The following is a 25,661-nucleotide window of genomic DNA, read 5'->3' as shown; positions in this document are numbered from 1 at the left end:
TAAGTGACTTAGTATGGCAGAGTTTTAGAAAAATAATGTTAGGTTTATAAGTAGATTAGAGGCAAGATTGAAGAAACTATTTCAGAGATAATAAATCTTACAGAGATATATAATAAATGCTTACAATGGCAATAAGTTCGAGTAAGAAAATATATATTTCATGAGGTCAAATGTGAGACCATTGCGAAAGTGAAAACATAACCTCAACTTTGAAGTATGGTGTTTGCAGGTTTGGGTTGTGGATCTGATTTTATTATTTGTTAAATATTGTTAATAAATTATTATATTTTTTTGTTTTTTTTTTTTGCTTTAATAAAAAATTATTAATTTAAGGTTATGTTTTTGTTTTTTTTTTTGATAAAAATATGTTAGTGCAGTTTTAACAGAAATAGAATTATATAAAAAAACGTTAAATAACATTTTAATTCACTAATTATTTAACAAAAATTTTGCAACAGTGTAAAAACAATTTTCTAAGAAAAGAGAATGACTTTTTAGGTTATAGTTGAGAGCGCTAAGCGTTAAAGCACAAGGGGAAGTGTATAAATTTAGACACAGATGAGCGATAGTTATAAAAAAAAAATTAAAAATTTAAAGAAAGATAAATGAAATAAAACCCAAAATGAAATCATTAATTATTGCCAAAACAGGCTTAAATGAGTTTTGGGTTTACAAAATTTTCGTTGACTTTTTTGTTCGTTGTACATTTGCAAATATACATAAAGATATAAAAGAGCATTAAAGCTGAGTGAAAGGCACAAATATTCGTACATTTTAGATCTAATAGAAAATTCTTATCAAAAAGTGCATACATATAAATGGATAAACACACATACACGTACATATACAATGTAGATTGTCTAAAATATGGGTTTCCAAAATTAATTAATAAAAAATATTTATATATACTATGTATATGCATGTGTGTGTGTAGGTGCAAAATGGGTGACTAATACTACTACAAATACATTGGTGGCGGCGTTGTGTCAAATGCCGTTTAAAATTTCATATCGATGCAGATCTTCGAATTGCGATTCTGCTTCTGACTTATCTCTAAGACTTGAAACATTTCCTGAAGTGCTTCGTTGGTGCGCGTTTTGCGGCGATTGCGACGCAAGGTGACACGTCCCGATTTGAATTCATTCACTAGAGCGTCAAGACCTGTGTGAAGAGAGAGATATCGAAATGAGAAATTATTACAAAAGGTTTAAAATAATGATAAATATTTATGGGTAGCAGTTAGCGACAAATTGTGTGATTGCTACAATGTGATTTAGTTACATCTATATATATATATATTATCATATTTAATATATACTAATTTATTATTAATATAATTATCTATATGTTGATATACTTAATAATTAACAACGGCTTTTTAGTATTATTTACAAACATATAGTGATTTCAAGCAAAGGCTGACGATATAGCGCAGCGATGGAAAAAACGAAAGAAAACAGAAAGTATGACAACGACAATTTAAATGGATGAATTTGCTCTCATCGCTGTTTACCTGGTTACTCCACTTATTTTAGCATTAAAAATAATGGGTCTATTTATTGATACCGCAGCGAATTCAATTTCGATACGATAAGGATTTTCGATCGAAAATTTTCATGATTCCGTCGATAAACTGCTTTACCACAAAGTGAAAATGTAAAACCGTTTTATCGACCGCCATCGATTAATTCGACAGGTTTGATAAATAAATTTGTCACTACTCCTCCTCGAGTGAACTTTAAAGTTACTTTGCTGAAGAGCACACCACTTTTTTAGATATGATTTGTACGATTTTGTCATATTTTTTTAACCTAAAATTGATTTGTTTAGTGTTTTTCGTCTCTTGTCTCTAAAATACCCATATAAAACATAATTTAGTCCGTCATCAGTAATTATTTACATAAATACTTCAAAATTGTTCTTCTTCTTCTTGTATTTTTTTAAATTTCCGCAACTCACTCACCAATGGATAGATTTCGACCAAAATTTTCGAGTTTGCGGATTCAATGATTTCGAAATTAGCACCATCTATTAGCCGCGGAATGTATTTTATCATGTCGGTAAGTGAGTTCATTGCGATCGAAAATTAGATTTTCGATACGGTTTCAGTGATTTCAACGTAAAATGTTTCGATCGTATCGAACCATTATTCGATCGTTACGGAGTTAATGATAAGGCCCAATGTTCAGCACAATTTCGCCAATTCCTCTTCAGGAACACTTTTTGTCCTAAAAGGTAACGTAAAAAATAAAATCCATGCTTTTGGAGTACGGATCATAAAGACAGTCTTCAAGCAGCTTTACCCCAAAAGACACTATCTGATGAGGTTTGCATAAATACTGAAGCTTCGAAATTAAACGATTCACAATACAACTACAAATATCAATCTACTTAGTTATAAAAGGTTCCAGCCGGAATGTGGAACAAATCACAAATCTTCTGAAATAATGTCTCTATTGTGACGAACTTTAGATGTACGGTTCATACCAAGAAGTGGGGATTGTCAAAGCCATATGATTTGATTCCACGAAGCTAATTCTAAAGTGACTAAAATCTACTCGCAAGTAAAATAAGGTGTCAGCACCCAATTGAAGTGTACAGGAACAAAGTAATCGTCCATAACCGATTCTTTACCATGATATTTGATATATATTTGGAAATATTCAATATTCATCTGAGTTTACAAGCAGTGTTAAAGAAGACTTGTTACTTTTAATACCGTCATCAGCCTGAAGATTTTCTAAAAGGTGTCAGCATACAGAAATCAAGGCTTTAGACACTTAAAATAACATCTCAGGCACCTCTAGAGGCATAATGTACAGCATCCCTCAACTTCGATTAAAATTTTTAAGTTTCCAACTAATTTGGCACTTATGTAAATACTATCAAAAACCCTTGAACTTACCTATTAGCTTATTTACTGAATTTATTAAAGCTGAAATAAGTCAACTTTGCTTGAAGACTTAAAATTCAAGATATCTTTAAAGAATACCAAATATACAAACAGATTTATAATATTTATATATACATATATATCTACAATTACTATATATCTAATTTAATGACGAAATGAAAATATAAAGAAGATAAGTGTGAAAGAAAAGTCGAGTAGAATAGCGAAAAAAAAACGAACCGAAAACAAATACGAAATGTGAGAAGAAAAAATCTCAGAAAATTAAAATAAATCTTCTGGTCTTACAGCGAAGGACGTGCATGCAAAACTGTCTGCTGTTGCTGCTGAGTAAGAAGACAGCGAAAATACAAAAAAAAAAAATACAAATAAAAACAAAAAACAACAATGGAGTATGCGCTACTTCACACTGTGAAGAAGCAGAAGCAGAAGCAGAAAAAAACCACAACTGCTACATATAAAGCGTTAGTAAAGCTGTCACGCCAACACCGAATATGTTACGTATACGACTTGTTGAACGGCAGCATGCAGGCATGTACTCGTATGTACATATGTATGTCTCTCACTATATCCGCATGTGGCACTCGCAGCACGTTGCATGCATTTAAGACTCTTAACATAAGCGTATGCCGTGCGCTTGACATGTGTGTGTGTGTGTGATGGAATTGAAAGCGCCAAAAATGACAAACAAAACGCAATAAACAATAATACTCAATAATCAAAATGAAGAAAAAATCCGGAATATGATGGCGAAATGCTGGAATGAGCAAAGCAATCAATCCACAAAAATATGCTTATAATAAATATGTATATTTACATTCAATATGCGATATTCTCAAGCGCTTTAAGCATCGTTTTCATGAAAAAGAAAATATAGCAAATGAGGGGAATGTCAAAAAAATTTAAATTCGTCCCCGACTTCAGTGATTTTTCAAGAGGCAATGCGATAATCTGCATCATATATGCCTTATATACCACGGAACCCATTGGAAAAAAACGAATCCACTACTTTCAATACATAGTTTGCCAACACGACAACACCGAACACACGCATTCATAGTTCGCAATCTCCCACGCAATTAGGTTTTTATGCGATTTTGCTGTGATTTTGAGCGTGCAAAAAATGGTATATTTTTTGTTGTTTTGTAAAAGGCATGAAACCTACTAAGTTAAGCATCATAAGGGACAGTGAAATGTTCACCACCGCCCATTTTTACACGCTTGTCATGGCAACAGTGAAAGCATCACACTGCTCACACCTGTATCTACATTGCCCATAATACTGCAAACATCATTACTATTAGCGACCTTTGCGGTTTGGCCTTCGAAATGCCAATGGCATTGGACTTTATATACATGTTAAATATTATGAAGAATACCGCGAATATTTGGTATATATGTATACCAAAAATTTGCAAAATTTATTATTATTTGTAATTTCTTCAAATTGTAAATAATAGCTGTATTTGTTCATAAAATATGACTTTTAACTCTAATACATGATTTCATATTTTATTTTCTAAATTAATTTAAAGCTCTTTTTGAAAGTAGCATACATTTAGGATGATCTTGCATTTAGTCTACCAAATTAACACATTATGACACACACACAATGACCAACATTACGTCAGAGATATCATGATCGTCGTGGATGAATATAGCCGATTTTTTAAATGATGAAAAATTGATAAATTTTCTATTGGAAAAAAATATCTCCCTGCTGAATGTGTTGCTTTATATGTATTCCAGGGTAACTCATTCAGTCAAACTACATATGTAAGTGCTAAAGAAGACCGATTCATTACACAAAAATTAGTTTGAGGTTAAAGACCAAAGATGCTACAATTTGTATAAAATATAGATATGAAACTGTGTCAAACTAAAGAGAGAATACAAAGCTATTAAGGGTTGTTGTGGAGTCAGATAGTTGTCGGAATCAGTATTCAAACCGGCAAAAAAATGCTGGTTCATGTCATGAATTCTGATATTATCGGTTTGATGATCGAATCAGAAATTTAATTGGTTTTAGGTGTCATGGAAACCAATTTTAACGGTTTAACTATCAGAAACAAACCAAGAACTTCAGGACTGACAGATTGGAGATGATTTGTTCAAATTTATTTTGATTTGCCGTTAATACCTGAGACAGATATGTAGTACATATTGTAGTATGCTTCAGAAACCATATGTGTATAACCGGTGTTCCGAATTTGTTTGAAAGCAAATGGTGGTTGGTGGGTGTAAACATAGTACAATACTACATGTGTGCCACTATGCTGGTACATGGTTTCTTGAGCTTTTATTGTCGTACACATTGTAGAAACCATATGTCTGTCTTAGGCGTAAAACGCTTTGGAAAAATATAATTATTATTGAAAGAGAAGATACGAATGCTAAATGACGTAATTATTGAATTGAACAGAAAAAATCAAAATATTCAAAGAAGTTATTCAGAAGTTAGCATGGAAATATCTAACTTTTAACATAAACGGTAAAGGTTGTATGTTAAAAATAAATATTATTTTTGGCTACCTTACGAGCATAGAGCGAATTACTGTGATTCTCTAAAAATTCCTTTTCTCGTTTGCGCACTTTCATTGCAAAATAAAATAAAAGCTGAAATAATTTCTCATTTGAATTATATTTTTCGGGTTTAATGAATATTTTGAAGTAATTATTGGTTGGTTCGAATATTGATTTTACTTATATTCGAAAATATGAAAATCCAATCAGATTCTGTGACACTATTGAAAATCAGAATTGGTTTGCCATTCGGACATTCAGCAAATTGGTCTTGGATTTAACAACACCCTTGATTGTTTTGTATTTTGTCGTTTGTCCTATAACCGAGCCAATCTCAGAGACATGAATGCCTTAAAATATCTTATAGGTGTGTGTTTTTTGAACCAGTACTTCTAATACTAGGTTTAGATCGTTCCAAAGCGATGATAGTCCAAAGAAAAACCAACTAACGATTTATATGTTCGAACCACACTTTATTATCTATTCTCTATATGTTGAATTTTTCGTTATTTTATTTATTTTTGTCCACATCAACTAGGCTATTATGACTGCCAGATTCAAACGAAGCACCTCAAACAAGCCAGTTCAAATTAAATTTGCTCAATTACTTTATTAATACAATATTCCACTTTCAACGCTGCATAAAAAGTGAAACGGATATTTTCAGCCGTTAAACAGCCACATAAAATATAACAGCGAGCAGACGTAACGGAAATTATGAGAAACGCACATAATTTTCTAAATCGAAAGAATAAATCAGCGCATCCATCAACAGACCACGGCCGACTTACTTTTCACCACAAACGCGCATAAATTTACACTCTACACACACACACACACACACATAGAAATGTGTAAAATATAAACTAGCGGCGAAGTAGAGAACCCGACGCGGCCGGCTTACACAACACAACACAACACAAGTTGTTGAGTGTGCTGAGTTGAGGCGCTACCACAATTACATTGATGCATGTGGCAGCAACAACAGCACCACCCACTCCCCTCCGGCGTGGCGTGAAGCTAAGAGTTCAGATTACCAGCTCGCGCGCGACGCTACCAACTAACAGCCAGCCAGAGTGACAACGGCGTAAATGAGTCGATACAACAACAAAAAGAAAAGAAGAAAACAACAACAACAACAACGCTTGCATTGTGTGAGTAATGATACGGACTAAGCGAGTATGATATTGTAACACTTTCGCCACTGGCACACATACACACACGAGCTTAAGAGGGTGTTGCGTCCTTGATTGCCTGCATTAGCAGACGGGGAGACAGTAGCGAGAGGGGCAGGGCATAAGAATAGAAAAATTGAGCAGTCGTTTAAAAAAGTCAGCACAGCACGTTGCAGCAAGTGTGAGTAGCTGCGCGCCAGTGGAATAAGCCAACGACTTACAGGCAGAACAATCAGAAGACGCTTGGTTGCCGTGTCGACGCGGTAATATAACACTACCTGCCAGTTGCCAGTCGAGGGGCGAAGTACACGAGCGCACCCAGTACTGATGCTGTACGAGCGAAGAAAAAAGAACAACAACAACAAACAAAAGACGTTGACTATAGCAACAACAACAACATTGCAACACAGCGGTGTCCAAGAAGTTTTCGGACTTGGCGATGGCGAGCGTGTAATCAGAAATTGTGCCATCGAAGTGTTTGAGTGGCAATCAACAGGAAGTTGCCTTGGCAGGCGATGTTGCGGCTGGGCGGCGCTGCAGAGGTCAGTTGCTATGCTCGGAGGCACTGTGAGACGAACAGCGAGGGAAGTTTGAGAAGCATGAAGAAGTAGAAGAAAAGAAAAAGACCGACGAAAGAGGGTATATCGAGTATAGAGGGGTATATCGAGTGGAGGGGAGGTGTATTGAATGTGCAGGAGAGTGTAGCGGAGGCAGCGTCAGGCATCAATGTCGGCTATGAAATTTGTTATTTAGTGCTAGTTGTAGTAGTAGGCGCTATTATTGCTGCTAGACTCTGCATGTTGCGCTTTTTTGCTGTAAAAAACATGTGTATGTACAACAACAAATACATACAGACATTTATATATACACGCACACACATAGAGGCATGCGTGTATTTGCAGAAAACACTGTTGATTCACTTTGTTACGGTGACATGTGTACTACACGCATGCTTACCTACAAAAATCTGTTGTTGCCAGCGCTGCTGCTGGTTGTTGCTACTACTGTTGTTGTTGTTGTTCTTGTTATTGTTGTTGTTGCTATGTACATGTATTGTATGTGTTGATACACTTTGTTTGACATTGTGTAGTAACGAAGCAACAGCCACTCTGGCAGCCATTAGCTCGGGCAGCTTCAGTCGCAGACGCAGACGCAAAGCAATAGAGAGGTAACAACAACAACAACAGCAGCAAAAACAACATGCGACAAATAACAATAAACACGTTGACTGGCAAGAGCACATTGTTGCCGCAGCATTTCATATTTTCGGTTCATTTGTTCGCGCGCCTTCAACGGACAAGCTACGCTTACGAAAATTGCTTTCATAATTTTTTCGTCGTTTTTTGCGGTTTATTTACGAAAATATTTTTGGGTGAAAAAAAAAATTGCGAATAAATTCATTAAATGCAAATTGGTAGTAAATTTTAAGTGCGTGTACAAGAATTGCATTAATATATGATATGAAAAGGAGTGCGTCAGCGCGTATACGTAACCTACTGTGTATAATGGCTGCCATTTGTATGAACTAGTGAAATTGCTCATACGCGGTGTAGTGCGTCTGTTTAGAATAGGGTTTGGTGTTTTTTTACAAATAATAAAATCAAAATCTGAGTCAATCTGACAAACATACATATATTATACATATATATGTATGTATATATCAAAAAAAATTATTTTCAAATCTGTGTGCGTGTATATTTTTCAATCTCCACTGGTCTTCGACAAGTGTGCATTGTGTTCTTCTTACGCCGCCCAAACCCATAGCAACGTTCCGCGTGTCGCTCACACATTGAAATCATCATCATTACAGACGTGTTTATGAAAGCAACGGCGGCGGAAGCCCGCCAAAAACCAAAGAAATCGCAGCATATAAAACGAAACCAAAGCAAAATCAAATTCAAACGCAGCTAAACGAGACGAGAAAAATCATTTACAAATACGCGTTGTGTAAAGCAAATACACACATAAATTATATACAAACACAGTTATATACAAGTGTGTGGGTGTTGTAACCCACATACATACATACAAAGCGCGTAGTGAAGTGTATTGAGCAGGCGGAAATGGCGCAACCATTGTCGTTGTTGCTGTCGCTGTTGCCGCTATGATGGCTGAATCTGTTGCCATTGCCAATCATTATTCCAAAGAAAACACACACACACACACTCACACACACACACACATACATACACAAATAAATGCGAATTTATGAATAATACCAGTTCGTGTGTGTGTGTTTGTGTTTGTGTTCGACGCAGGATAATGAAGTGAACGGCAATCAAAGCTCTGCGTTGCCGTCAGCGTTATTAGCTGTGCGCTGCTTTATGAGCGTTCATTTTTTAATGATGTGAAAATGTGATAATAAAAAAATTAATTGCTGGCAAATTGCCAAATAATTGAGTGGTTTGGAGGAGTTGCTCACCTAATGGCAAAAAGTGCTATTCAATATGCGTTGTTTGAAATTCGATATAAAAGTGGAATTAAGATAAATGTTCATTTAATAAAATGATAAACAGAATATAATTTAGTTGAATTTAAAAAAATATTGCAAAAATCGCTGCTTTAAGAGTTAAGAGTATTAAATACCAAAATATTTTTATGTGTTTATGTGAACATTAAAATTATAAAATTAATTTTAAGTGATTGTATTTCAGCGAATCGGCATCACAGGTCTAAAGATATCCATATCTTGGTCTAACACTATACCTAGGTTGATTAATGTGGGAGCTTGCAAAGAGATTGTTTGTGTTATGCGCGAATTCTTTGTAAGCACGACATACGAAGGACGTATTCGAGTACGAGTAAGAAGAAAGTTAATTAGCTTTAACGATAGAACCCAATTTTGGTAGAATTTCTCGACTCTCATAAGGTTACTTGAGCCCTTCGTTTGTAAAAGTTGGCATTTCTGACTAATTCAGGGGAATAGGGTTGAAGTGAGTGCTAATTTTTCTCAGTTAAGTGACTAAATATAGAACACAACACACTTTTGATGTCCCATATATGCTCAGATGGGAAGACTATATTAATTTGTATGAAATATGGTTTTGCTTGAAGAAAATGTAGGAAAAGTGATTCTTTCAGTAGCAGGATTCTGTGATCTAGTAGCGAAGACACCTGAGTATATACTCTTTGACTGTCCGGCGATCGCGATGAAAATGAGTCAGGTAATGGGGGCTCTATGTACCCAAAGAGACAGTATCGCGTTAATTAGCCCTGTCTTTTTCTTCTTGACTGGCGTAGACACCGCTTACGCGGTTATAGCCGAGTCTAATTCGACGCGCCACGTATCCCTCCTTATGGCAGTTTGGCGCCAATTGGTTATATCAAGTGAAACCAGGTCCCTCTCCACCTGGTCTTTCCATCGGAGTGGAGGTCTCCCTCTTCCTCGGCTTCCTCCAGCGGGTACTGCATCGAATACTTTCAGAGTTGGAGCACTTTCATCCATTCGAACAACATGACCTAGCCAGCGTAGCCGCTGTTTTTTTATTCGCTGGACTATGTCTATGTCGTCGAATAACACATACAGCTCATCGTTCCATCGTCTGCGGTATTCGCCGTTGCCAATGTTTAAGGGACCATAAATCTTCCGCAGAACCTTTTTCTCGAAAACTCCCAATGCCGTCTCATCGGATGTTGACATCGTCCACGCTTCTGCACCGTAAAGTAGGACGGGAATGCTGAGAGACTTGTAGAGTTTGGTTTTTGTTCGTCGAGAGAGGACTTTACTTTTCAATTGCCTACTCAGTCCAAAGTAGCACCTGTTGGCAAGAGTGATTCTGCGTTGGATTTCAAGGCTGACATTGTTGGTGTTGTTAATGCTGGTTCCCAGATAAACGAAATTATCTACAACTTCAAAGTTATGACTGTCAACAGTGACGTGGGAGCCAAGACGCGAGTGCGCCGACTGTTTGCTTGATGACAGGAGATATTTCGTCTTGTCCTCGTTCACCAACAGACCCATACGCTTCGCTTCCTTATCCAGTCTGGAAAAAGCAGAACTAACGGCGCGGGTGTTGTTTCCAATGATATCGATATCATCGGCGTACGCCAGTAGCTGTACACTCTTATAGAAGATTGTACCTTCTCTATTTAGCTCTGCAGCTCGTATTATTTATTTTCTACAGCATCAGGTTAAAGAAATCACACGAGAGTGAGTCAGCCCTGTAACACTATTAAATTTTCTTAATGCGGCGGTGTTGTATGGTATTTTGTGATAACGGGAGAGGGCACAATGCGTTCCTCAACTTCTAATCTAATCTAGCATGCTGTTGAATGTAGAATTTAGTATTTTTTGTGTTTTTATTTAAAATTCTCCTTAGCTTCACATGAATTTAGTTGGATTTCTCTCAAAAAAGAAGCAATTCACATGACAGCCGATATTAAGCTTCATAATATCCTCGGAGTTCGTCCGATATAGAAATATTATTCTAGATAACTAACTTCTTACAGCTCGAGAATACATAAGGTTGAGTCTACGGTGGTTAATTCATAAAGTTTCGGTGCGATATTGGCTTCAGTGATTGTTACAAAAACAAAGTCACTATGGAAACCACCTAATTAATAAGAGTCATAAGTGAAGAGTCATATGTGAATTGAGAATAAATACCGTTATAAAACAAATTCATCTATGTATATATAGTGTTAATTAGTTAGATAGAGAAAGAGAACTACATATTAATTTAGTACAGACATATATGAAAATTCATTATTCTCTAGTTCTTCTCTGAGGATAATGATGATGACTCATCCATATTAGTTATTAAAGTGAACACTTTGACAATTTTTAATCTCTTTCTCTCCAATATCTCACTTTCTAACTTTTACTTTGTTAGCCAAACTATATTTATTGGATACTTCAACTTTAAGAAATTAAACTTCAACCTTCACAGAACCATAATTACATAGTTACAACTACTAAACATAACTTTGGCTATCTTTATCATCTCTCAGTTTGACTATCCTTCATGGGACACAGCAATATGCACTCATTTCCGTTAACAGCTGACTGAGGTGTAGTAGACACACTTAAAAGACACACCATTCACTGAAATGGCGCATCATTTCCTTGCGTGTCGATGCCGGTAACGTCACACACACACACACATACACTTACATACAAATCTCACTGCCATTATCAGGCATAAATATAAAAGAAATAGAAACATCAACATGGCTATCAACAGGAGAGCAAGCATAAGCAGCATCATCAATGAGCGCTGGTACGAGTACATACACGCACTTATTAGTTTATTTGTATATATATGTGTGTGTGTGTGTTGGTAGTTGTGCGAGTGCAAACAAATAGGTATCTATATGTATATCTAAGAATTTATATCATTGGAAAAATAATTGTGATTACATGCATGTCACAGTGGCAGACATTTTCATCATAATCATTTACTTTACGATCGATATTTTATACAATATATCTATATATGTATGTATGTATATGCATCCATATGTATATATTTATGCGTGTCGGCAGGTTTGTTGGCAGTAAAAGGTATTTGCTAGGCGCTATTCGGTTGTGGAACCTCCGTGTTTGTTGGTAAATATGCAACGCATATATTTGTATATATGTATTAAAGATAGCGGTATTCCTTTAGTACGCGCATACATACATATATAAATATTTGTTCAAACATATGTATGTAATTAGTAAGATGCATGGCAGTTCTGCATGCCGACCAATGTAAGCAAACGATTTCCAAGCGTCATTTGTGCGCTTTGGTATGCTTTGTAGCAGCTAAACTTGCCATATGCATATGTACTCTGTTGTAAATATGTATAGATGTATTTCATGGTGGACACAGTTAACAAACTTTCCTTCTCTACCAGCATCCAGCAAGCCAAAGTAAATATTATACATTTTCATACATGAGCGAAGACATATCCATATGTTGGATGATATGTGTTTGAATATATTTATACTCGTATACAATTATGATCCAAAAATATCAACAGTTAGTTATATATATATTATTATTGGAATAAAAATTCATTTTCTTAATCATAGTTAAGGATAGCACTATACAGCAAAATCGACCAACTTTTTTTCTGGATATTGAACCAAATCAAATTTTTTCCAGGATATTGAGTCATAAATAAAAAAGTATATTCTTCGTTTTTCTATGTTACCATCTAAATTCGAAATGTTCTCCTTCCAAGTTCGGAATTTATTTTACTCGAAATCCCATTATGAATTATAGTATTGAAGTTATTATACTAGTAAATAATAAGAAATAAAGTGGAACTTCCATAACTTGAACTTCTATAAGTCGAAGATCTTCATAACTCGAACACTTGAATTGGCGATAGCGTTTAGAAGCCAAATTTCATAAAAATTTCCTTCCCTAACTCGAATTTCTATAACTCGAAGTTCTCCATAACTCGAACTCTTGAAGTGGCAATAGAAAGCAACTTTCATACAAATTTCCTTCCATAAATCGAACTTTTTGGTCAGGGCATGATACAAAATTTTAAATTTTACTATCGAACAGAATTTTAAAAGAGTCCCTCTATATCGTACAGAGGCGAATAAAAATTATGATATCACCCTTATGGATTGCTTAAATCATGTTACAAAGGCATGGGATACAGACGTCAAGAGCCAAACAACAGCAAAATGCAGCAAACAAAATTACAGACTACATGTTTTAACGAATTAAATAAAACTTTATGCGAAGTAAATAACTAAAACTGTGTATAAATCTAGATTTTACAGTTTTCTTTTGAAAAATGTATGTTTTAGTGAAAATTCTATAACTCGAAGTCTCTCAAACTCGAAATTTTTTTGTGGATTATTTTGTGATTCGAGTTAGAGAAGTTCTACTGTATAAGTAAAATCAACATTTTCTTCTTATTTCAATGGCGTATATCATTTTTCTATCTAATAGTATGTTTACATATGGAAATAATCTCGTTCTAAGCTCGTTCAATAATCTAACCGTTTACATATAGCCAAATGAGATTATCAATTGTCAAATGTGTTGCATTTGTTGTATTACTCATATTTCTCTCGCTGTCGGCCATTTTTGTTTACATTTTCATTTGACATTTCTCCTCTTCCTCGCAATATTATCGATAAACCTAGGAATAACATCGAAAATCTAGTTGTATAAAACGAGATAATTTTAGAATATCGGATTATCCAGAGCGAAATTTTGATGGGAAATCTCGTTTCTTAATTACAGATTATCGAGTTAAGCTCGTAAATGGAAATAATCTCGTTATATGTAAACATAGTATAACTTATATGACCGATGATATAAGGGGTCAAACTTTGATATTAAAAAAAAAAATACAATTTTAAAAAATATGATATAAAACTGTTTTGTTTATATGATACTGATTATCTAAAATTTTCCAATGCTCAATAATCATCTAGATACTTCAATAAGTCCGGATACTTTTTGCGCAGAATCTATGTACATTTGTTTACTGACACACATAATAATACATATTGACAGTTCATATGATTTATAATCAAATGTGTCGCTGTGATGTCGGCGGTATGACACATACATACATATATTTGCTTAACAAACATTAAATTTATTCAAGCGCAGAACATATTTAAATACAGTAATTGGAGACCAACATCATAAATAAAAGATTTATAAGATATAATAGTTCGAACGTTTTTTAAACCAGATTTCACTCATATATTTAATATAATATATATATTTAATATAATATATATATTTAATATAATATATATATATATATTTACAAGAATGTCAGATTGACAATACCCAAAGGCATTGGGAACATTTAATGGTTGTTCATCTAATTTAAATCAATTAGGAATGGGCAGGGTAATGGAAACAGAGACCGCAATCTTGGAAAAATTTAGAGTGGTTTTTTTTTTGAAATTTTTTTTTCATCATTTCATCCTCATTTTCGTTCACTTTTCAAAATCTAAATCATGAGATTTTTACTATTTATCTTAATAGCAAAATTTATGCAATATTAGTCTAAATCTAGATCATTTTCATTTATTGAAATGCTTAAATCAAAAGTATTCAGTTCTAATACTTTAGTACTAATAAAATGTAGTCTACAATTAGGAGCAAAGATAAATTCGAATAAATGCTCGAAATATATATTAATGAAGTAAATTTACTTTACTTTTTACCCCTTTTCTATAACATTCTGACCTTTTACGAAATTTACAATCATTATTACATCCGGGATGGTCAAAATAAATATGGATACAGTTTTTTTTTGTCAAAATAAGGTTTATTTAAGGCTTGTGCTAAGCCTTTACATAGCCTTTTCACACAGCCAAATTAAATGATCAATTAAAATTTTGATTGAGAAACCAGTTTTTGCCCTTCACACTGCCGGCTACTCGATAACCGATCAGCTGTAATACAATTTTGTTCTTGCTTTCAAAGAAGTTGGTAAGTTTCATCAACTGATTGCTATTTGTAGCAGCGACACCTACCGTCTTGTGGCGTGAACAACAACTCGCAGACAATAATAATTATAATAATCAAATACGGTCTTTGTCGCAGAGTTGCATTTCATTTTCAAGTCCATTAAAATCCAATTAAAAATCAACGCAGACTTTTATTTTGTATGGTAAATCCTCCATAATCAGCGTTTTAATCGAGCAGAGGCCGGGTAATTAATCAATTAGCTCCTGTGTGAAAAGGCTATAAGTCTTCAGTACAAAATAAGCTAATAGCTTAAGTTGTTGGTCAAAAAAATCATGCCTAATTTTGATATTTCTTTAGTTTTTTAAAAGCTTTGTTGAACCATAGCTAACTTACTGTATGCTGACAAAATCTATTTTATATTATTGTAGCGTATTTTAAGCAAATATTCCTTCTACTTGCATTCCCTAACAGTTTTTAATGTAATTATTTCTTTGTTAAAATTTGTAATTAATTTATATACTTTTTCAACGAAGAAAGCTATCATATAAGTTTATTAACATATTTTTTTTTAAATTAAATAAGTAAATTCTGTACTACTCTAACAATGGAAGTGGAAAATTTATACACAACATATCGCAGTACAATATGTGGTAAGCTTCAATTCACACTCATACAAAAAAAGATACGCACCGACAAAGGATAATAGAATTTATGACGATAAAAAACACGAAAATGCACGTGCAAGTGAACACAAAAAAAGGTCACGTTTATGTATATGTATATTCAGCAATATATGTATGTATGTATATATAAAATTTAACTGAACTGTAGGTATCACACAGTGGTGCATTTCAAATCAATACGCAAAAAGACAAACTTTTCCCTTGTAATGTGAAAAACAAATCCGAGTGTGGAAGAAAGTTGAACGTTAATTGAAATTGAAAGCAGAAACTGCAAAACCATAAAATAAAGCACACGCAACTACATATGTATGTGTGTATGTATGTATACCTGTATAAGTGCTAATGCCACATTGATTATCTGCATGAGTTTGTTTGTCCCACTTTAAACGCATTCTGCAGTCGCAAGTTCAACGTAACTTCGCTCAGCTGAGCAGCTTTTTTTGCATAATGTATGTACGAGTATGTATGAGTGCAAGGTTAAGCATTGATTTTGCTTTTAAATATTGTCTTTTTCTGTTCTATTTGTCTGCATGCACATGTAACTTTCACTAATTAGATTCGAAGCTTTAAACGAAACTCAACCTTTGCAGCAGCGTGTAGCGCCAGTGCGTATGAGTAACCCGACACTGGCATTGTGCTCGTGCTCTCAGCTGTTGAGTGAGTATGTTTGTATTTAGCGTTGACAGGTTAAAAATTTAATTATGTCAATATTGAGTGTATAACTGTGTGGTGTAAAGCAACAGCTGCTGTTTCCTATATGTATTTATATAATATTTTGTAGAAAATATGCATTAAAACATCTGTAAATACATATTTTGTATAAAATTGATGAACTGTATTTCCAAATACTGTAAAGGGGTTTTTAAGAAGATCGCTACAAAATTTTTTTTAACTGAAACAAAAATCAATGGAATTCCTGTGAAAGTACATTCGATCACATTATGTGAACTCGATTTCTTTTGCATGGCCACCATGGACATGCTTGCAGTAGTCCAGACGCTGCACTCAATTTTCGACGGTTTTCAAGCAATAAATCGGCCGATACTGCTGCAATTTCAAGATCGATATTCGTACAAAATTCATCAATCGTCGTTTACTTGTTGGCTTAGACCATAGACTTGACGTAGCCCCACAGAAAATAGTCTAACGGCGTCAAATCGCACGACCGCGATGGCCAATTGACTGGGCCAAACTTGGTTTTCAATAGATCGATTATGATATTTACTGTGTGGCTTATGGCGTCGGCCTGTTGGAACCACATATTGTTCAAGCCAATATCATCCATTTCGGGCCAAAAATATTCGGTTATCATTGAGCGGTAGCGATTTCCATTCCAGTAACGTGCCGATCTTGATCATCACGGAAGAAGTACCGCCCATTGACTTCGCCAGCCTATAAATCGCACCAAAACGTATTTTTTTTGGGATGCAATGGTGACTCGTGGAATACTTGTGGATTGCTCCCTGACCAATAATGCATATTTTGATTATTGTCGAACCCATTCAACCAGAAATGGACCTAATCGATCTTTCTCGATGAAAATCCGGATCATTTTCATGTTGTTGCTCAGCTCACTTCACGATTATGCGACGATTCAGGCGCTCAAGTGGCTTCAGTTCTTGCGTTAATTTGATCTTGTAAGGATGTAGGAAAATATCTTTTTGCAACGAAGTCACAGAGATGTTCAACCCTTAAGAACGACTTGTCAGAGACTGATTTGGGTCTTCATCAATTGATGCGCTAGCGGCAGCAATATTCTCGACACCACGTGCACTTCTTTGTCTCACTAGCACGCGAACATTTTATACTGTGCCTGTGGATTCAAATTTCACCACTAGAGTCTCAATTGTTGATCTGATAGGACGATTATGACGACCATAAATTGGACGTAGAGCTCTTAAAGTTGTGTCCACTGACTCCGAATTTCAGTAGTAAATTTTAATAAGTTCGAGTCGTTGTTGGATCGTATATCTTTCTATGATGAAACGACAAAAGGGCGGGAAAATGTATGGCGTCGTTTTCTGTCCTTATCGGTCTACTTTTGTAGCATAGCTATTGAAAAACCCTTTATAACTAATTGGACATTGAAAGGTTTAAGGCAGTAGTCTGCTTTACAGGCTTCAAAAAATCGATTTTTTTGTTTTGTTTTAAATCTCTTCCAAAACTATCCAAGAATATGTCTTTAAAATTCCAGAGGCCAATTCGACATATTTTCGAAGCTAGAGCAGTTTTAGTGGCCGAGCGTCGAGCAGGTGCGAATGCTTAGGCAGACCTTTAAAGCGCGTTTTCTCGAGTTTTCATTTTCACAAGTGTTAGAAAACGGTGTCGGCGATAGCAAAAAGAATATATGTATGTTCGATCGAAAAAAACCAAAGTGATCTAGCTTCAGCATTAAATTATTTTCTATTTGAACTAAAAAAGTTGGACAAAAGTATTATTTAAACTACTTGTTTTGCAACTTAAAAGTCAATTTTTTTTTTTAAGTGAATTTTTTTCAAACTTCGAAAAAATTTGGAATTTTATAACTTCTTCGGTATTTTTTTAGTTCATAAAGATAAGAAACTTATAAAAATTAAAAAAAAAAATTTGGTTCGACTGTTTCAGATGCATCGCACGACCTCCATCACCGGTACCGATTTACAAGTGCAGACTCCAGGTGCTCCAGAAAAACACTTACAACTTTTTAAAAAATTTCAATATTTTTTAATAATAAATATTGTTTTTTAAGCCTTAAATATAGTAAACCAACGTCTTAAAATTCCGTTTACCGCAATCATTTCCTTCCCTTTCAAAAAAAAAATTGCTAAAAAACGCATTTTTTCGGCTTCTAAAGCAGATTACTGCCTTAAAGTAAGGTCAGAAAAAGGATTAGTGATAATGAATACCCATTATGGCAGCGTCATACACCAACAATGATTCCATAATAGTTAGGTCATCCAAAGAGGGTGCCTTTTGTGAACAATTCACCCTTCAAGACTATAAACAGAAAATTAATTCATTTCTATTATCTTCTTTACAATACTAACTTTCAATAATTATAATTTCGAGGGCAAATACATAAACAGAAAATTATATTTTAACATATCGTAGGTGATAAAGTGCACATTAATTAAATCATGAAAACTTTGCGCGCTCAAAAACAAAGTAAAATTTATAATAAATATGTAGTAGCCATGACAATGGAAATCGAATTGCAGGAGCAAGCACACACCCACACTCACACAAACACAGACAGATTTTACTTAAATGTGGGCCAAGAGTGTTGAATTAAATGGGCGTATGCTTGTATGGGTGAGCGAGGATAAGGGAGAGGGAGAGCAGAGAGAACGTGCGCGAATGCTGATGAAGTGTGCAATGCGACATACAATAATATGATTTGCATTTACTATATACTATATACGATGCTTACGCGTAGTTGTGTGGGTGTGAAACATACACACACACACACATACGCATATGAATGCTCTTCATGCACATTATACACATACTTAAGTGCTCTTTGCAGTTACTAGTGGCGCATTGATGTTGGTCATGATGGCATATACACATATATATGTATGTATGTACAGGAGTAACGGTGCATACGTGTGTGTTTGTAACCTACCTGTTGCTGCGCCCTGCACATGTTGTTTAACCGTACCGATAATTTTCTCCTTTTGCAAAGTGTGCGCGACGATGCTATCGCTGAATGTCGCTGCTCCGGCTCCGACTCCGGCTGCAGCTGCACCGCCGAGACCAACGTCCGCTTGCTTATAAATTAGTTTAGTTGGTAGTGGTGGGGGCATTGGCGGCGGCGGTGGTGGTGGCGGCGCTGTCGTTGTTGTTATTATTAATGGTTCAGTCTGTGCGGATGTTGTTAAACAGTTTGTCGATGTGTTAGAGTTATTTTTGTATTGCTGTAATTCAATCTCGGCATGCTCGGCACGTGCAATCGCCTTGCGTAATTCCTCTTCCAGAATTTCCACTCTTACTTTGAAAGTGTTTAGTTCATCGTTAGTATTTTTTTGTATAGCCGCCTCCATAAGAGTTCTCTACAAGGGGGTTGGGTTGGAAAATTTAGTAGAAAAATAAAATAAAAATCAAGTTAAAAAGATGAGTTATGAGCAAGTAGCATGGAGCAAAACAAACAAACAAACAAACGCAAGTCAACATAAAATACGAGTTTCGAAAGTGTCAAAATAAATTTATAGCATAGTTATGAGTAGTAGAGTAAAAGCGTTAAATGTATACAAAAGCCAATAACAAATGCATATTAAAAGAGAAAATACGGTAAATTAGCATAACAAATGAAAGTGACAATAAATAATTGTGGAAAAGTTGATTGTGAGTGTAAGTAAAGCGCATGTAACATATTTAATTATTATTTTAAATAAAAAGTAGGTTTATCATGTTAATGAAACGTTTCACACAGAAAAAAGTCTTAAAAAATAAATTAAGTACGTCTAATTGTCATTACAAAGCTTAAGAATAAGAAAGTAACTGTGTAGTATAGTCTGTAGCCGGCGTAACGATGGAAAATCTGGTAACGATTAAAAACTATTTTTCATCTATGCTATTCAAATACCGCTAACTACTCGGTAAAGAAAAAAACTTTTTAATAACAATGGATCCCTTCACGGTGCTCAAAATTAATGATATTTCAATAATACTATTTTAATTAATATTTCAAAATATTTTAAAAGTTTATATGCATACATATAAACCAACAAGGGTGAATGGGTTGGTCGAAGTAATGGCCAACTGTAAGCCATTATTAGACGCATTGCAATCTCCACTAACTAATATAAACATATATTTCGAACGAAGGATCGAAATTCGGCGATCCGACCACTTATTGGTTAAATAAACAAATTCTATCTAATACGGTTATATCCGGCAATAACCACCCTCACCATTTTTCAATCGCAATTTTTGTGGTGCAAACTTTAATTTGTCTGTTTTTGTTTTTTACTTATTCGATAGTTTATACTTTCAAAAATATCCTGTGAAAGTGGTAAGGTCGTACGTTGAATAGTTTTTGAATGGCAGCGTTCTAAAGAGCAACTGTTCACTGGTATAAGCCGCTGTAGTTGAAACTATAAACGCTGCCATAACTCAACGAGAAATTGGCCGATCGACAAATATAAATTGAGTATTCTTGAATAAATGGACTATATTTTGACTATACAATCCTTTGGATTGGTTGAAAACTGTCAATTTCGCATTATAAAACGACAATTTTTTTAACCTAAAAAACGACACCTTTTTTAGAACTACGCCATTTTGTTAATTTTCGATATTTTTCAAAAATCTTACGACATTGTATTGGAAATATATTCAACTTTAATAACCTTTTTAATTTTTTTGTTTCTACTACTTATTCGTCCGGAATCATGTCAGCGGTTAAGGAACTTTTTTTTGGCACCTCCGAAGATACACATAACGCCGTTATTTTTCAAAATTAAAAAAAAAATCTTTAAATATAGCTGAAAATATATCTTATTATATACAAAAAACTTCGAAACATTCAATTTTAAAATAAGTTCACGAAAATCGCCCAATTTTTCATGGGTTGCACTGGTATAGACCCTTAACGATCTTCGACGCATTTCTCAAAATTTCAAACTTCAAAGCTAATAATCAGAAAATATATCGTTGTAAAAGCTTTTTAAGCTCTGGAAAGCTTAAATTCTTAATATCTGGACAATAAGTGAACTTTAATAGTTATATTAGTTAGGTATAAGCTAATAAAACAAAGCAAGCATTGTAAAAATGTATAAAATTTATAAAACATACTCTGCACAGCTCTTAATTCTAAAAGCTGCATAAACAACGCTTTAAGAGAGCTTTCAATTACTGTTTACCTAAGTATAAGCAACTAAACTGAATTTATTTTCCTCGCTTTCCATTTTTCTTTTGATATTGGGTTTGCCATTTATAATTCGGAGCTTGAGCTTTCTAGCTTGAGGCGCTATCCTCGATGAGTAACCTATTTTATCGATATTAGTGGTTTAAACAGAAATTTCGTAAAGTTCCCGAACAATCCTGGTTAGCGATACGTTGAAAAAGTGCCATTAAATGCTTCTCAGATCAAGAGAACAGACTTTTTAAACATAAATGGCCAAATATGCCTCTTATTTCTTATTTTAAACTACCTCATGTAATAAAATATTTATCAATTATCAATTAGATATTTAAATTACTTGAGAAGCTGGATCTAAAAGACTCTCAAGTTAAGTAAAAAAGTTCACATTTACATTTTTCATTTAATACCAATAGCTATACAGTTTTTTTTTTCACAAACAATATGCCAATTAAGAATTATTAACACAAAGTATTCTTTCACTTTTAGCAGAAGCTTCAATTCATTTTCTTAGAAAAATTTCTTAAGACACTAAATTTCCAAACTCTGCTTTGTCTGAACATGCCTTATAGCTTCCAAATAATAATTTTAGGTTAGAATACAATAACAAGCACTGATTTGCGTACAATATTCAAAACTTCCAGAATACACCAACATATCCCTATAATAAATGCATAAAACTCCACAGCTTCCATTCCCCCGCGTACAGCACAAAATGCACAAACAACAAACGATTGCCGGTTCATGCAGTTAAAAAAAATAATGCGTCACTATTAATATAGCAGCAACTGTCACAAGCTCACTGTCTACGTTTTGGTCTTACACTGTTGGTATATGTATATTTATGTGTCTTGTAGTAGTGCTTATTGTACAACAATAATGTGATTTCGCTCTTTCACCTCCACCAAAGCAAACTCCTTTTGCGCCTTTACACATATATATATATATATATTCGTATGTATGCTGTTTTTGATTTGAAAATGTTTGAGATTTGCGCCGTCGAACTCATTTAAGCTTAAGAGCTCTTGAATATATTTTGAAATGGCCTAAAGAAGCCAGAGACCCTCTTCAAACCCTAAATTATAGCGGAATTAAATAATTATTAACTTATAAATATAAATATTTTTTGCTTAAATATATGGTATATAGGTGTCTTTATGTACATATGTTTGAAAAAAAATGCCAGTAAGAAAATATTTTAGGGTGGTCATATAAATTTGATTTAGAATTTTGCTATAAAAAAAATTATAGCACATTCCCAATGCTATAAATATCGCTATAAACAAGTTCAATCTTAGAACCTTTAGATGTCTATATAAAAATATAACTGTGTATATACATATATTTGTTCCAACGCCACTTACCATTTCAACAATGCGCTCATTATGATCGCGATTTTGACTTTCGACTTCTTCTTTGATTTGTTCGATCTCTTCATTCACCTTTTCGGTTGTGGGTGAAAGACTTGGTGCCGGCTGACCATCGGTTAGATCGCGTGCGCGTGCATTTAATTCATCATTGCGCTGCTTCAATTTGATGAGCGCTGTCTCCATTCTGTTTTTATCAAAGAAACAATTAATAATTCTGCCATAAAATATAAAATTCGGTTTTGCATACTTTTTGCTTGTTTCAACGCTCTCTTTCATGTTCTCCGTCAACAGTTTGGCGACTTTGGTGAGATTCGTATTCTCCGTGCGCATGGTTTCGTTCTCTTCCTCTAAATGGTGTTGCTGTAATGAATTTTTTTTTGTTAGAAATATTCTTTGGTTGCCTTTTACAAAATACTTACATTCTCCAGCAATTCAGCTATTTTCTCATTAGCTTCATACAGCTGCAGTTCAACTGCATTCATAGAATTCTTCAACGTTTGGAATTCGTCGACCAAACGCTCGACTAGATCGCTTGTAATCGGCAAAGCGGCCGTCGGTTCCACATCCACAATGCTTTCCATCTCATTGCTGCCCAATGTTGGTATGATTTTCAGCAATTTGCTGCTTAGACTAGCTGATGCTAAGGGTGCGGCGTGTAGAATTGTTGTACGCGGTGCGATTGGTGGCGTTGCAGCTAAAAGTTTTTGCTTTTCCTGCAAAACTTGCAGTTCCTGCTCCAAGCTGTTGGTATTTAAAATATAAATTATTATTATTTTATAAAAATAATTCATTTCATATAAATCATGAAATTTTGAACTTACCCGTTGATCTTTTCGATCTTCATCTTATGCAACTTATCCAGCGCATTGCGTTCAGTGCTCATTTTGTTGAATTTGGTGGTCAGCTCTTTGATTTGCGTTTCATTTTCAAGTTGTTGTTTCTTTAAAGCAGACAGTTGGTCAAGCACTTTGTTCTTCTCAGACTCCAGCTCATTTTGCGACTTCTTGCCTGCAGACAGAAATAAAAAATGTATAAAAAATTATTTTTAATAAATATTATTTTTTTTAATATTCGGAAAAATTTTATTTTATTTTTCATTCTCATTGAGTTCTTTAGTCCAACTCTCAAACTTACCATCTTCAATTTCAATCTTCAACGCCTTATTCTCCTCCTTGAGCGCTATATTATCCTCCAGCAGAGTGAAGAGATCAGTCTCGGGATCCTGCTCATTGTAATCGGGATCACGTACACGACTGCGACTGCGTGTTTTGCCTTCTTGCGTGCGAAAACGTGCTACCGGAATGCGGCCACGTCGCTCCATCTTCAAATCAATTGGCGAATGAGTAGATTATGCGATGCGTTGCGTTTACTGTTATGTAAAAAAAAATAGAAAAATATAAAAATTAGTATTTTTAGTAAATACGCTTTCTTAGTTCTCCCAACACCAAGTGATATTTTGAGTGTACAAAAAAATACTAGAAAATGTGTGTTAATTCCTTAAGCTTAAAGCAGCTAGCATAGCTCGCCATTCATGCTTTGTATTTTTCGATATTTTTATTTCCGCAATTCCAACAACCTATCTAGTGAAGTGTAAATATATCTAGTATATAGTTGAAAATAAAACACAGCGTATTTTCGTTTTGTTTAATCCATTATACTATGGGCGCACAAGTACACGTACATACTCGTAGAAGAAATATGCCGTTGTCTATGCACGCTTCATTGTTTTTTATGTTGTTGTTGTTTTTATTTTTATTTAAATTTTTCATTTAAAGTCATAATGCTGCTTGCGCTTGCGACATGCCGTCTCTAACAATCGTTACTTCGTTACTTATACTGAAACACATGTCAAGCTTTCGGGCTATTTGCTGTTTGCATTGTCACTTATGCCTTTTTGCTTTAATTTATTTCATTAATTATATTTATTTCAGTGTGTTGTGTTTTTGTTTTTTTTTTTTGTTTTATTACGAGGATATCGGTTTGATGAGTTTGGATTATATATGTATGTATGTATGTGTATGATGCGTTTAATTCTTTTGCTTTAATTTAATTTAATTCTTCTTCATTTCTTTTATTAGTAGGTATGTAAATATTTTGTTTATTTGTTTTTGTTGTGGTTTTTGTGGATTCGCATAGTACCTATAGCTATTTGGTAGCTGTTTATTTTATTTCATTTCATTTTAATTGTTTTTGTTTTTGTTTTTATTAGCAGTTTTATATAATATTGGCTGCTGAGTTACTAACGTTTTCTCCGCTTGACATTCCATTGAATAATCGGCATTATATTTGAATACGTTTACATGTAATTTTTTATAAGCCTATCTTTATATTTCTATTTTTTCATTCTTTATTATATTCTTAGCTTTTTTGTTTGTTAATTTGTTTTACACATTTCTTTATACTATTTTTTATAAAAAAAAGCAAAGTTCAAGCTGCATTTTTAAGGCTAACGAAGTTATATTGAAATAAAATAAAATTTCGAGATGAAGATGTTAAGAAAACAATTTGAATTATTTAAATTATAAATTAAAAACTAAAGATGAATTTTTATAGTAACAAAATTTATATTATTAATAAGAAAATATACGAAGTTTAAACGAAATGTTAAAAAAAATACAGGCAAATTTTTGGAAAAAAAATAGAATAATGCATCGATAAATGTTGATAATGCCAAATATTATCATCATTAGTAACTTGAAAAATGTTGCATGAATAATATTAAAAATAAATAATAAAAAAATAAAAAAATGTTCAGTTTGTAATACGAATACAT

The 25,661-nt window shown here is 34.0% G+C and overlaps 1 protein-coding gene across 4 annotated transcripts in view; it reads right to left on the bottom strand.

Moving 5' to 3' along the window:
- Positions 1-61: 61 nt before the first annotated feature.
- LOC105218960 (shootin-1) overlaps positions 62-25,661 on the bottom strand; it is a 42,999-nt gene continuing 17,399 nt past the window's right edge. Inside the window, exons 3-9 of one of the 4 annotated variants that reach the window (XM_054225219.1) lie at positions 24,023-24,257; positions 23,710-23,896; positions 23,308-23,629; positions 23,136-23,248; positions 22,883-23,072; positions 19,281-19,707; positions 62-1,161 (exon numbers count right to left, since the gene is read on the bottom strand). In XM_054225219.1, coding sequence (XP_054081194.1) covers positions 998-1,161; positions 19,281-19,707; positions 22,883-23,072; positions 23,136-23,248; positions 23,308-23,629; positions 23,710-23,896; positions 24,023-24,209 — 1,590 coding nt within the window. In that variant the 5' untranslated portion in view covers positions 24,210-24,257 and the 3' untranslated portion in view covers positions 62-997. Of the gene's footprint in view, positions 1,162-19,280; positions 19,708-22,342; positions 22,594-22,882; positions 23,073-23,135; positions 23,249-23,307; positions 23,630-23,709; positions 23,897-24,022; positions 24,258-25,661 lie in introns of those variants that run through there. The other 3 variants (XR_008469959.1, XM_054225221.1, XM_054225220.1) reach the window with 3 other exon arrangements.

Source organism: Zeugodacus cucurbitae, chromosome 2, assembly GCF_028554725.1.
Source record: "Zeugodacus cucurbitae isolate PBARC_wt_2022May chromosome 2, idZeuCucr1.2, whole genome shotgun sequence".
Classification (NCBI taxonomy): Eukaryota; Metazoa; Arthropoda; class Insecta; order Diptera; family Tephritidae; genus Zeugodacus; species Zeugodacus cucurbitae.
The sequence above is the reverse complement of the archived record's forward strand: the minus strand, read 5'-3'. Positions and strand labels throughout refer to the sequence as shown.